The following is a 14,414-nucleotide window of genomic DNA, read 5'->3' as shown; positions in this document are numbered from 1 at the left end:
CCTGCTCTAAGACCTTTGGCAAGCCATTTAACTTACCTGAGCCTTGGTTTTTTTCATCCATAAAATGGATTTATTTAATAAGCCATGCTCTCTCTGGCTCACAGGGTTACTGTAAGGATCCACTTACATTACATGAAAGTGCTTTGTAAACAGAGGGCTTTATAAATGTAGGGTGGTAGTGTCATTTTTCAGAGTATATTGGTCCTCTAAGAACTGGTGTTTTAACATCACCACAATGTCTAGAAATCCATTTAATTTCTGTATTAGACTACTAGAGATTACATTGAAAGAAATATGAGATGAATCTAAAAGCAGGAGAAATGGTGTAACTGAGGTAACTGAAATCCCCCTTATGACTCAGGTTGTCACAGTGAGTGTAAAGAAAACAAACGATTAAGAGGAACTTCTGGCCAGGCGCGGTGGCTCACGCTTGTAATCCCAGCACTTTGGGAGGCTGGGGCAGGCAGATCCCGAGGTCAGGAGTTCGAGACCAGCCAGGCCAACACAGCGAAACCCTGTCTCTACTAAAAATACAAAAATTAGCCAGATGTGGTGGCAGGTGCCTATAATCCCAGCTACTCGGGAGGCTGAGGCAGGAGAATCGCTTGAACCCAGAAGGCAGAGGTCGCAGTGACCCGAGATCATGCCATGGCACTCTACCCGGGGCAACAGAGCTAGACTCTGTATCAAAAAAAAAAAAAAAAAAAAAGAGGAACGTCTAGCCGTTTGTCATTTGGGATAATAGCTGAGTTAAATTTGATTGAATTGCACATTGATATGAATCTAGAACAGTACTTCTCACACTTTGGCATGCATAAGAATCACCTGGCATACCTCTTAAAAATGCAGATTCATAGATTCCATATCCAGAACTTTTAATTCCTAGTTTGGGTAAGGACGCAGGAATCTGCATTTTTAAAGACCATGCCAGGTGATTCTGACCCTAGGCTGTCCCCAGAAGTTGGTTAGCTGCTTATTTCCTTCTTCTTTTTCTTCTAATTTGTTGGCCTGGCTCTATCAATGGTTATTTATTATCTCCAAGGTCATGGAGTAAATAGAATTATGTTATTTATTATCTCCAAGGTCATGGCTGGGTGGAATTATGTTGAAAAGTCCTGAACTTCCCTTTCTTTCTTTAGGCAATGCCCAGAGGGATACCAGTGTATGAAAGCAGGAAGGAACCCCAACTATGGTTACACAAGTTTTGACACTTTTAGCTGGGCCTTCTTGGCATTATTTCGCCTTATGACCCAGGACTATTGGGAAAACTTGTATCAATTGGTGAGTAATACCTCTTTTCCTTTGGCCATAGAGTTTGCATGAGCATATATGGGGTTGGGGACATTCTGTGTGAGAGACATTTAGTGAAGACATTATACAAGATCTAACTGTTGTGTTTCCCACAGTCAGCTGGTTTTTGATATTAAGTGAATTCTCTCAGTTCTCATCCCTGTTTCTCGAATGCTCAGTCATGTATAGCTGTAGACTCTTACAGCCTTGACGGCCTCTTGTCTGGCCTGAGAATCTGCTATCTCTATCTATTGTTCATCCTCTGTAGCATATCTCCTTTTGGATATTTGGGGTTAGGGTTTGTTTTTTTTTTTTTTGTTTTGTTTTGTTTTGTTTTGTTTTGTTTTTGAGGTAGGTACTACAGGCATGTACCACCACACCTGGCTATAATATTTCTACTTTTTGGAAAGTTGGGGTTTCACTCTGTTGCCCAGGCTGGTCTTGCAACTTCTGGCCTCAAGTGATCCTCCCACTGTGGCCTCCCAAAGTGCTGGAATTACAGGCGTGAGCCACCATTAGGGCTTCTGTTTAAGAAAAATTGAACACCTCTTTGTGCAAGGCACTATATAGATGGAATTTCCATAAGGACCTTGGAGTATATCAACATTTTTGAGATTTGTAACACATTTGGATTTGTTCAAGCAGGTTGTACAGATAAAAATAAGGTCAGTAACATTCTGTTGGGCTACACTGGTGACTCTGGACAAGTCATTTAACTTTGCTGGTTGTAATGAAGTTAGTGTAAGTGATTGCTAAGTGTCTTACAGCTTAGAAATTTTATGACAGTCCATTGTTTTCTCTTTGTGTCATTTGGTGATACCAGTTACTTTGAAAATGAAAAACACGTCCCCTCAGGCATGAAGGACCCTCTTTAAGGGAAGTTTCTAGTTCAAATATCTGAGTTAATTCTTACCTTTCTGTTGCACAGCCTAGAGTTCCCTCAGGTTGAATGTTTCTCATGAAATATTTGTGATTGATGCTGTTTCTTTTTTTTTTTTCTTTTTCTTTTTTCTTTTTTGAGACAGAGTCTCGCTCTGTCACCCAGGCTGGAGTGCAGAGGCGCAATCTCAGCTCACTGCAGCCTCCAAACAATTCTCCTGCCTCAGCCTCCCGAGTAGCTGGGATTACAGGCATGACGCACCTGGCTAATTTTTTAATTTTTAATAGAGACGGGATTTCACCATGTTGGTTGGCCAGGCTCGTCTTGAACTCTTGACCTCAGGTGATCCACCTGTCTTGGCCTCCCAAAGTGCTGGGATTACAGGCGTGAGCCACCGTGCCTGGCCCATTTTGTGGTTAACAGAATAAAGATGAAAACTCTGTAATAGTGGGTTGCATGTACATAACCTAAAACCTAGTTTCCTTCTGCCTTTTTTTAACCTCCCCCACTATCCTTTATGTCATATTGTCATATCCTTTTAAAACTCATCCTATTGCAAAAGAATAAGGAAGGGTGTCACTCAAGATGGGGATTTCCTGGCCGGACACAGTGGCTCATACCTGTAATCCCAGCACTTTGGGAGGCCGAGGCGGGTGGATCACTTGAGGCCAGGAGTTCAAGACCAACCTGGCAAACATGGTGAAACCACATATCTACTAAAAATACAAAAATTAGCTGGGCATGGTGGCACATGCCTATAATCCCAGCTACTCGGGAGGCTGAGGTGGGAGAATTGCTTTAACCTGGGAGGTGGAGGTTGCAGTGAGCTGAGATCATGCCACTGCACTCCAGCCTGGGTGACAGAGCAAGACTCCATCTACAAAAAAAAAAAAAAAAAAAAAATGGGGCCGGGCATGGTGGCTCACGCCTGTAATCCCAGCACTTTGGGAGGCCGAGGCGGGTGGATCATGAGGTCAGGAGCTCAAGACCAGCCTGGCCAACATAGTGAAACCCCGTCTCTACTAAAAATACAAAAAAATTAGCTGGGCATGGTGGTGGGCACCTGTAATCCCAGCTACTCGGGAGGCTGAGGCAGGAGAATCGCTTGAACCTGGGAGGCAGAGGTTGCAGTGAGCCAAGATCGTGCCATCACACTCCAGCCTAGGCGATAGTGTGACACTTCATCTCAAAAAAAAAAAAAAAAAAAAAAAAAGATGGGATTTCCTGCAACTTGGACCTGATTTCAGAGACATAATTTATCTGTTAATGCTGTTTGAGGATCCGTAGATAAATAAACTGCAGTCTTGTATTCTTTTCTTTATACTTGTCTTAGCCCAAAATCAAACTTTTTTTATGAAAGAAGTGTATGGGGAATATTTAGAAATGAGAGGGGATTTTTTTGTCACAATGGTTGGGAGATAACTGCTGCCATTTAATATGAGTTGAGGATAAGTGAAACCATTCAACCATTGGGAGTACCAAGTGCCCACAATAGGAAGGAGTACTGCACAAGGAAACAGTCCTGTACAAAATGCAAATAGTGCCCTTACAGAGGAACTTGGCCCATTAGCTGTTTTCAGCCTGGTTCATTTGGTACAAGTGACTCAGAAAATGGCCTTTGTCTTTGCAGACCTTACGAGCAGCCGGGAAAACATACATGATCTTCTTCGTCTTGGTCATCTTTGTGGGTTCTTTCTATCTGGTGAACTTGATCTTGGCTGTGGTGGCCATGGCTTATGAAGAACAGAATCAGGCAACACTGGAGGAGGCAGAACAAAAAGAGGCTGAATTTAAAGCAATGTTGGAGCAACTTAAGAAGCAACAGGAAGAGGCACAGGTTGGTGATGAATTCTTTGCAATAGACCTTCCTGCCAGATCATGGTGACTAAGACCCCATCTGATTTTCACTGCAGTTGATCTTTTCTAGGCATATTTTCAAATAGAGGCCATTGGTCTGATGAAAATAACCCAAGTAACAACTGCAGATGGTTGCTCCAATTATTCCATTTGTCTTAACAGCCAAATTGTTTGTTCATATCATCTTTTGTTGAATTTCTCAACTGTTCAGTGTGCAACCGCCATGATGACTGGGAAGAAAAAAGTGACCAGGGCAGTTTATATAGTGTTTCACATAAGCATATTCTTTTTCTTGGGAGAAATGTTGAGATTCCTGTGGTCATAAAAAGTATTATTTCTAATTAAAAAGAAGATACAGGCAAAATATTAAAGTAAAACTTGAAAGACATTTGTGATCTCATCACCTTAACACTTAACTTTCTCATCCTTATCTAAATGTACATGTATTTATACATTTTTAGGACCCATAATATATAATGTTACTTAGCATTCATTTCCAGACTTGCTCAGAAGGGATCCTCTGGTACCAAGGCAGCAGTCAAGTTCTTGTCTGAAATGCTCAAGAGAATAACTCCCAAAGTTCTCACCACTGGGTTCTGCTCTGTTCACTTAGGGCTGTGTGCCAGAATACACAGAAACCCTCTAACAGTCTAGGTTTCCTGCCTCCTTTTTTCCTCCTTTCCCTTCAGTAGGGAAATGTTCTGTACTAACTGGTTGGCTTTGGGTGGCTCCAGTTAATTGCCCTGGTCTGGCTTCCCTGCTGTGGCTTCTTTCCTAGGCTGCTGCGATGGCCACTTCAGCAGGAACTGTCTCAGAAGATGCCATAGAGGAAGAAGGTGAAGAAGGAGGGGGCTCCCCTCGGAGCTCTTCTGAAATCTCTAAACTCAGCTCAAAGAGTGCAAAGGAAAGACGTAACAGGAGAAAGAAGAGGAAGCAAAAGGAACTCTCTGAAGGAGAGGAGAAAGGGGATCCCGAGAAGGTGTTTAAGTCAGAGTCAGAAGATGGCATGAGAAGGAAGGCCTTTCGGCTGCCAGACAACAGAATAGGGAGGAAATTTTCCATCATGAATCAGGTAAACTCTTCTTTTTTCTATACCTTTTTCAAAAATGTATTTTTTATTAAGGTAAAATGTGTATATATATATATATTATACCATCTTTACCATTTTAAGTGTACCGTTCAGTGTTAAGCACAATTATATTCTTCTTTTTCCTCTTTCATCCCCTCTATCCCCTCTTCTTCCTGGCCTCTAGTAACCACCAGTCTACTCTCTACCTTCAAGAGATCCACTTTTTTAGCTCCCACGTATGAGTGAGAACATGCTACATTTGTCTTTCTGTGCTTGGCTTATTTCAGTGAACATAATAACCTCTGGTTCCATCTATGTTGCTGCAAATGATAGGATTTCATTCTTTTTATGGCTGAATAATATTCCATAATGTAAATATACCCCATTTTCTTTATCCATTTATCTGTTGATGGGCACTTAGGTTGATTTCATATTTTGTCTATTGTAAATAGTACTACAATAAACATGGGAGTGCAAATATCTATTTAATATATTGACTGACTTTCTTTTAGTTATATACCCCATAATGAAATTGCTGGTGTATTATTCAGGGTTCTCTAAAGGTATAGAACTAATAGGATATATTTATATATCCTATTAGTATATAAATATATAAAGGGGAGTTTATTAAGTATTAACTTACACAATCACAAGATCCCACAGTAGGCTGTTTGCAAACTTCAGCAGCAAGGAGAGTGAGTCTGAGTCCCAAAACTGAAGAACTTGGAGTTGGATGTTCGAGGGCAGGAAGCATCCAGCATGGGGGAAAGATGTAGGCTGGGAGGCTAGGCCAGTCTCGCCTTTTTACGTTTTTCTGCCCGCTTTATTTTCACTGACAGCCGATTAAATGGTGCCCACCACATTAAGGGTGGGTCTGCCTTTCCCAGCCCACTGACTTGACTGTTAATCTCCTTTGGCAACACACCTCACAAACACACCCAGGATCAATATTTTACATCCTTCAGTCCAACCAAGTTGACATGCAGTATTAACTATCACATTGGATTATATGGTAATTCTATTTTTAGTTTTTTGAGGAGCCTCCATACTCTTCTCCAAACTCATTGTACTAACGTGCATTCCCACAACAGGTAAACTCTTTGCATTGGCTCAATAAGCCTAAAAACATCTGGTTTTTCTAATCCCACTTGATTTTTATTTTCCCCTTTGGCCCTATATTTTCCAGGCCCATCCCTGCATCCTCATTTCTACCTCACTATGCTCCATATTGTTCTCCTCTGGGAGGAAGTGTTACCAGCACATTTGGAACATTCTCCATTCTAATCCTGCCCTCCCTTCTCTGATGTAAAAGCCAACCCTAGACTATGTGATCACCTTTGGCAGACTTGCTTGGCAGTAAAGTATATGTCACACCAGCAATCTTCATGTTCTAAAACATCAGGGAGAGCTTTTCTCCTCTAAGCATCAGAATTTAGCTCAAAAATCTCTGTTTAAGAATTGCATTTAATTATAGGGGATAATAATAATAGGAGTCATGAAACAGGACATCTTATTTGAGCATGGCAAGTTCTACTGATTAATTATTCTGGATATGTGTATCACACTGATAAGTTAGCCTATGGTAGATTGAAAGCCTCCAGTTTTTCCCAACTTTGATAAATAAGGAAACTAAGCAAAAAAGAGAAGAGAAGACTTAGGGTAATTGTTGAGCATTCTATTACTATAGATGTCATCACATAAACAGGTATTTTTGAATTTCAGAGAACACCACCAAAATCTAATTCTTAGGCCATTTAATTTCCCATTTTAAAGAAATGCTGGAAAGTTGGTAGGTATAGAATAGATTATAGTTACTGTTTATGGCAGTATATCCAGTGTCTTTTCTTTTTTCCCAGAGATGATTCATTTTCCCACTTGCATCTCTCACTTTCCGGTTCAGTCTTTTGCCAGTCTTATTCATTTCAGGGGATGAGCAAAATCCCTCATGTCCATCCCTTTCTTTCCGTTCCTTAACCTTATCTTAGTTTTGGCTTTACAATTGTATTATTTTGTTCTACTGCGTTTGTCCACTGCAGTTTTGTTTTCTGTAGTCTTTCTCCTTCTCCTTTGTATTTTATATACTGTCAACAGATTACGTCCTAAAATGTAGTTCTCATCATTCATGTAGTAGGCATTTATGGAGTACCTACTACATATCAAGGATTGTACTAGGTCCTAGGGCTTAAAAGGTGATTAAAACATCATCCCTACCCTAGAGAGCTTACAGTACAGTGAGACAGCTGAATACACTAAAAAATTATGTAGTAGCATGTGTTATTCCATAATTGAGATATGCTGGGGGTGTTAGAAAAGCACAGATCTATCCCAACATGGAGATTCAGTAAAGATTTTCTGGGAAAGGTAAATTTCTGAACTGAAGCTTAAAGGATAGACAGGAATTAGGTAGTGTATGTGTGTGTTGGTGAGGGAACAATAAGAAAAAAGGGATGGTCTAGGTTTAGAAGGGAAGCATATTCCAGTTTAGACATCCAAAGTTTGAATTATTTGTTGGATAACCAAGTACAGATTTTTTTAGACAAGGATAGGCAAATGATAGCTCAGGGAAGAGGTCCTGAGCTGAGAGGTGATGATTGAAACCATGAGACTTGTGGAGATTACTCAAAGAGAATGTGTCAGTTGGAAGAATAGTGAGCCAAAGGCATGACCATTGCTGTTCACCGGCATAGAGATGGAGTTCAGGAAAGAAAACAGATAAACAGTGTTAGAGAAGCTGAGAGGGCCAAGAGTTCAGTGAAGTCAGGAGAGTAGCGATGTTAGAGATGGCAGGGCCATGATCAATGGATTGAAATTTAACAGAGATGCTTAGTGAGCTCAGAATTGAAAGTGTCCATCGGATTTGGCAATATAAAGTCATTGAGGACTTTAAAGACATGTTTTAGTCCAGAGTAAGGAAGGATGCCATGTTGAGTGGGGAGTGGAGACAATGAGTATAGACTTCTCATCCCAGCTTCTTTAAAGAGTGTGGGTGGAAATAAGCATGTTTATACTTTGTGGAAGAAAAAAAAACAGGAAAGGGAGACGCGTTAGAAAATGAAATAGAATAGATAGAAGTAGAGCACAATCTTGGAAGATACCGAAATAGATGTGGTTTTTAACAGAAAAGGGACCCTTGTTCCCTGAAACCTTAAGAAAACAGGGAAGGATGAGGTGGATAAATTTGTAGAAAAGGAGTAGGAAGTTGAGGAAGATAACCCCTGACAGTTTAGTGTTTTGATAACATTGGGAATTAAAAATCAAGGAGTTTGAGATCAGCCTGGGCAACATAGTGAGACCTCTGGCTCTACAAAAAATGAATTAATTTTTTGATAATGTAGGGAATTAAACATCTTATTGAAGGGAATGAGAGGTTGTGTTTGGAGGTTTAAAGAAAATATTGACAGTTTAGAATAGCTTTTAAGAAGAATGGGAGAGGGAATTCCCCTAATCAGATTCATTCTATTTACTAATTAAGTCCCAACTCCTTACCCTGGAATTCATAGCATTCCCCATCCCCTTAGTATGGATACAACCTATGTGTTCATTCTCCAGTCTCTGTGCCCCATCAAGCACCCTATACCCGAACCAGAATGAGCTACTAGATATTTCTCATATATGATGTTTGTTTTCTACCCTCTGTGATTTGCTCAAGAAACACCCTCTCTAAAATGTCCTGTTGGCCAGCACAGTGGCTCACACCTGTAATCCCAGCACTTTGGGAGGCCAAGGTGAAAGAATCATTTGAGGCCAGGAGTTCAAGACCACCCTGGGCAACATAGAGAGACCCCTGTTTCTACCAAAAAATTGGCCAGGCGTGGTGGCCCATGCCTGTAGTCCCAGCTACTCCGGAGTCTGAGGCGGGAAGATCGCTTGAGCATGGGAGGTTGAAGCTGCAGTGAGCTGTGATCTTACCACTACACTCCTGCTTGGGCAACAGAACAAGACCCTGTCTCCAAAAAAACAAAAACAAAAACAAACCAAAAAATTAAAATTAAATAAAATGCCCTATTTTTCTGTCTTTGAATTTCTGCATCATAGTTATTCTCAATATCTTCCTTTCAAGAAACCTTCCCTGACTCTCCTGTTTTCTAGTTGGAAATCTTCATTTTATCTTTCTGTTATGTTTTATATGTACCTCTTTATTTGTTGCTTTTTACTCTACATATAGAAAGTACTCTGCGTATACTCTGTGTGCATATTTATTTATGTTCATATCCTCTTCTCTCTAAATAAAGTGTTAAAGTCAAGGTCTGCTTCTTAGCACATGGCTAGATATTGTTAGACAAATGAATGCAAGACTTTTAGAAATTTGATTTAACCCTTTCTGAGAGACTTCTTTATAGCCTGAAGCCATCTCTATCTCACCTTCACCTCTCCTTTCTTCTAGTTCAGCCTCTTTTGGGGAAAGTATGATAGTAGCTTTGTTGTAATTTTACCCTTGTCTTGAGAGACTCACTGAGCTATGAATACCTTAGCGCTGTTAACGCTTTGCTATTGAATGGTCTCTGATTATTCTATAGGCTTTAGTACAAAGGTGCACTGATTGCTCCTTAACTCAAAAAATAAAACCAGGTTTTTGAGATGTCCTGCTTTGCATGAAAATATTCACTTAGTCTAATCTCTCCATTCAAAAAAAACAGTAAATTCCTAGAGGCCAAGGCTGACTGCCAAGAGTAGCTTAGATGCTACAAGGGATAGTAGTATTCTTTGTCCCAGGACTTTCCTGCAGTTTCTCTGGAAGAGTGACTGAGGAAATCGAGGCCTAGAAAGAATCACTTATAACTATAACTAGTTATAGAAGGTTATATAACTAGTAAGTGTTCAAGCCAAGATTTGAACCCAGGTTCATCCAACTCCAGAGCCTGTGCTCCTAACCACCCCTTCTTTATTCCTGCACACATACATGATCATCTCTTCTGTTAGCTTAACAATGAATGTGGCTTCAGTTTTCTCACAACATAGTTCAGTTATGTGTCAGTTTCTTTTATTTCCATAGCTTCTGAGTTCTTCTTTTTTTTTTTTTTTAGAAATTTTGAGATTTTTTTCATTTGAAGGTAATCGTAATGCTATTAAATTCACAAATGCTAATTTAAATATTCAATCCTATTTATCTAAAACACACATTGCAAACACACAAATTATCTATTCTCTCCACGTCAGTACCCATTCATGTAATGGTTTGGAAATGGGGAGAATAGATTCCCCTTAAACTGCAAGTCAGGAGGTGTTTCTTTACAGTTAACTTTAGCAAAATTCATACAAAATAGTAATTAACAATGATCTTTACTTGTTAACTCACAAGGAAACACCTTCAAAACTGCCTTTTTTTAAAGTTTCTGTACTAAAATGTAGAAAAACTGAACTACACAAATATTGAAAAGTTAAAAATTCCTTAATTTTTTATTCCTGGTACCACTACCACAATTTACAGGGCAATATACCTGATGTAATGAAAAGAAAAAGAAAAAGACAAGGCTACAACAGATAAAAAACCTCAGGAATGCACATCTAATTGACACTACATTGCATTAATCAATAGCTGCACTTTCTGCAAACTGTGGCTATGGTAGTCCTGAACAAGAAGGGTTTCCTGTTTAAGCTGCAGTAACTTTTCTGACTATGGATCATCCTTCCTTCTGTGGCAGATTTTTACAGTTCCTCTAATGCATTTGGGATGACTGTCTCAAAGTAACCTGCAGCTTTCCTGACAGCTCCTCGCTCTCTCTCCTGCTGAGAACTGTAGCCCTTTTCTGCTGTTTTTAGAACCTTCTGCTACCATATCCACCACTTCCACCACTAGATGCATAACCACCACCATAGGGACTGCCCGAGCTTCTTCCACCAAAACTTCCCCCTTTCATGGGTCCATAATTTGATTGCTGTTGTCCACTATAATTTCTAAAATCATTATAGTTCCCACCACCACCATAGTTACCACCGCCAAAATTTCCTCCTTCATTGTAACCATCATATCCTCCACCACCGCTACCATATCCACCACACCACCTTGGTTTCCATATCCTGGTCCACCACCACCATAGCCCCCTCTACTACTATAACCAGGACCACCAGCATAGTTGCCACCGTCACTTCCAAATCCATTATATCCACCATCACCTCCTCCATAACTACCTCTGCTGCCACCACCTCCACCACCATAGCCTCCTCTTCCACCAAAGTTTCCACCACGGCCAAAATTACCTCCACCACCTCCAAAGCTTCCTCCGCAACCCATAAAATTGCCAGATCCACCTCCACGACCTGTCCGTGATCCAGCAGACTGCATCTCTTGTTTAGAAAGGGCCTTTTTCACTTCACAATTATGCCCATTAATAGTGTGGTATTTCTGAACAACAATTTTATCAACTGTATCATGATCATCAAAAGTTACAAAAGCAAATCCTCTCTTTTTTCCACTCTGCCTCTCTTGCATAACTTCTATGGTTTCAATCTTGCCATACTTTTCAAAGTAGTCTCTCAAATTATATTCCTTTGTATCTTCTGTAATACCACCAAGAAAAATTTTCTTCACTGTTAGATGGGCACCAGGCTTCACAGAATCCTCTCTAGAAACAGCTCTCTTTGGTTCCACTACACGCCCATCAACCTTGTGTGGTCAAGCACACATTGCTGCATCCACCTCTTCAACACAAGAATAAGTCACAAAACCAAAGCCCCTGGACCATTTTGTTTGGGGGTCTCTCATTACCACACAATCTGTGAGTGTGCCCCATTTCTCAAAATGTCCTCTTAAACTATCATCTGTAGTTTCAAAGTTCAGACCACCAATAAACAGTTTTCTCAACTGCTCTGGTTCCCTTGGGTCATGGCCCTCTTCCTGCCGGTGGCAATGGCGACGGCTGGAGTCGGGCTGGGGGCGACCAGGCGGCGGTTTTACCTCCATTTTGAGCCTGAGTTCTTCTTGAGACATCTCCTGCTCACCCATCTCCGACCTATTTCTCTATATTTTTAAGGCTCAGGGCAGTTTATAAATATTAAGTTGAGCCTATTTTTTCAAAGTATTTTAATTGCTCTATTGCAGCAGTTTTCAAACTTTCTGGTCTTAGGACCCCTTTATCTTCTTAAAAATATTTGAGGACCTAAAAACCTTTTTAAAATGTGCTTTTAATTTCTCATATTAGAAATTATAATTAAGAAAATTAAAAAATATTTACTAATTTTAAAAATATAGTAATGATAAACCCATTACATGATTAACACAAATTATATATTTTTAAGAAAAATGAACTGTTTTCCAAAACCAAAAAAAAGGGTTTTTTTTTTTGTATTACATTTCTGCAAATCTCTTTAATCTGTAATGTAATAGAAAACAGTTGAAATATCATACTGGCTTATGCATGCATTCAGTTTGTTGCAGTATGATTTTCTTTGGTTAAGGTATTTGAAGAAAATCAAGTTTCATACAGATATGTAGTGGAAAAGGGAGGAATATTTTAATAACCTTTTCAGATAACTGTGAATGTTCCTCCTTGATGCTGTTCCAAAACTTAACAGTGACAATTTTTTAAACAGTTAGTTGTGACGTGGAAACTATAACAGTAACTTTGTACTCTGTTATAGTAAAATCCCTTGCTCCATTTTGTGCCATAGATCTTTAACCTGTGAATGATTTCTAGCATCATGCATTGATCATTTGAGAAATTTTCATTTCCTGAGTTTATGCAAATCTTCCAAATACACACGAGATTTTAAAACTATATTTATTATTACCACCAATCTCATCAGAAAACTATTTAAATATTATGAAGCTGTCAGGCTCACAGTGTCACTGTGTGCTTATGAGAAGATGAGTGATAAAAGCACATATCATCTCAGTATTATTAGGAAAGAATTTTGACCTCATGAGCCTTCCTTAAAAGGTCTCAGGGACCTCCGGGGGTCTCCAGACCACACTTTAAGAACCAGTGTTATACTAGAAAGAAAAAGTGAAATATGGCATGGAAATAGAACATGTAAAATCACTCCTTCATCACATTTCAAACATCCCAGTCATGTAAGCCTCATCTTGACAGACAATTTACGTGTATCCCCTGAGATCCCTAGAGATAATTTTTCTGTGGAATGCAAAAGTTACACTCTCAAATCCAGAACATCCCAGAGCCATTCTCCCGAGCAAACATCTAAACCTAAGTTGGAATTTATAGTTTAACTGTGACTTCCTGAAAAGGACTAAAAGCTCCTGGTTGGTTGACAGGAAGATTTTGAAAAGAGGGAGTAAGGCCTACTCATCTCATAAACTACACAGGATCCCAGGATTTAATAGAGCCATGGATCCTGAGTCATCACTGAAAACCTCTAGTCTAGGAAAATTGAGATTGAGGAAGGGTTGGGATTTCAGCCCTCAGGATGTAGCTCCTTAGGGAATGCCCTAAATCAGGATTGGATCCTGGGTACAAGGAGAAATGGGGCAAGTCACCTTTACCCCTTTCACATTTGTTCATTGCAGACTACTCTTTTGCAAAGAGTGAAACAAGGAATTAGAAAATAGTAGAACAGTTTTTCCTCATATTATGTATTATCTTAGGATCCTGATTTTTAAGTGTTCATAGATTCACTGAATTGGTCATAACCTTCATCACTGTCTTATCATCCTTATCACTATCCTTAAGGTTAAGAATAGTCTGATGTATTAGATCTCATGTAGTATATGATATTTCCTCCTGGCCTCCAAGTTTCAAGAGGGCAGGGACCATGTCATATGTCTCGTTCACCACTGTATCCACACCACTTAGCACACAATAGGTATTTGGTTAAATAAAATTAAATTTTGGCCAGGCACAGTGGCTCACGCCTGTAATCCTGGCACTTTGGGAGGCTGAGGTGGGCAGATCACTTGAGGCTGAGGCAGGAGAATAGCTTGAACCTGGGAGGCGGAAGTTTCAGCAAGCCAAGATTGCACCACTGCACTTCAGCCTGGGTGACAGAGCGAGTCTCTGTCTCAAAAAAAAAAAAAAAAAAAAAAAAAAAAAAAAAAAAAATTATATAAAATTAAATTTTATTGTAAAATGCATAAAACCTCTTTCCTAATGTGAAGGCCTAATGTACCAGGTAGTATCAGCACCCAGCATTGACCTAAGGCAAAATTATGAATTCAGTGTAGTTTAGCTTGCTGTGAGAAGTGAAGCAGTGACCCCGTGCAGGTGTGGAACAACCCTAAAATGGGTGGCTAAGCTGCAGTACCTAATCTAAGTGCATGTTAATTAAGTTAAACATTGTAGTTACTATGTGCAAAGCACTCTAGGAGATATAAGGATGAATCAGTCAATGTGCCCTTAAGGAGTCTGTAGTTGGTTAAAAATG

General features: G+C 39.7%; 1 protein-coding gene and 1 pseudogene across 6 annotated transcripts in view; one reads left to right on the top strand and one right to left on the bottom strand.

Annotated features, from left to right (window-relative positions):
• SCN8A (sodium voltage-gated channel alpha subunit 8) overlaps positions 1–14,414 on the top strand; it is a 218,864-nt gene that overhangs the window by 110,363 nt on the left and 94,087 nt on the right. For all 6 annotated transcript variants that reach the window (XM_055095641.2, XM_055095640.1, XM_055095643.2 and 3 more), the window contains exons 9-11: positions 1,140–1,281; positions 3,801–4,007; positions 4,806–5,099. In XM_055095641.2, coding sequence (XP_054951616.1) covers positions 1,140–1,281; positions 3,801–4,007; positions 4,806–5,099 — 643 coding nt within the window. The remainder of the gene's footprint in view (positions 1–1,139; positions 1,282–3,800; positions 4,008–4,805; positions 5,100–14,414) is intronic.
• LOC100980157 (heterogeneous nuclear ribonucleoprotein A3-like) lies at positions 10,463–14,302 on the bottom strand (annotated as a pseudogene).

The sequence above is a fragment of the Pan paniscus genome, chromosome 10 (assembly GCF_029289425.2).
Source record: "Pan paniscus chromosome 10, NHGRI_mPanPan1-v2.0_pri, whole genome shotgun sequence".
Taxonomy (NCBI): Eukaryota; Metazoa; Chordata; class Mammalia; order Primates; family Hominidae; genus Pan; species Pan paniscus.
Note: the sequence above shows the minus strand (reverse complement) of the source record. Positions and strands in the feature narration are given on the sequence as shown.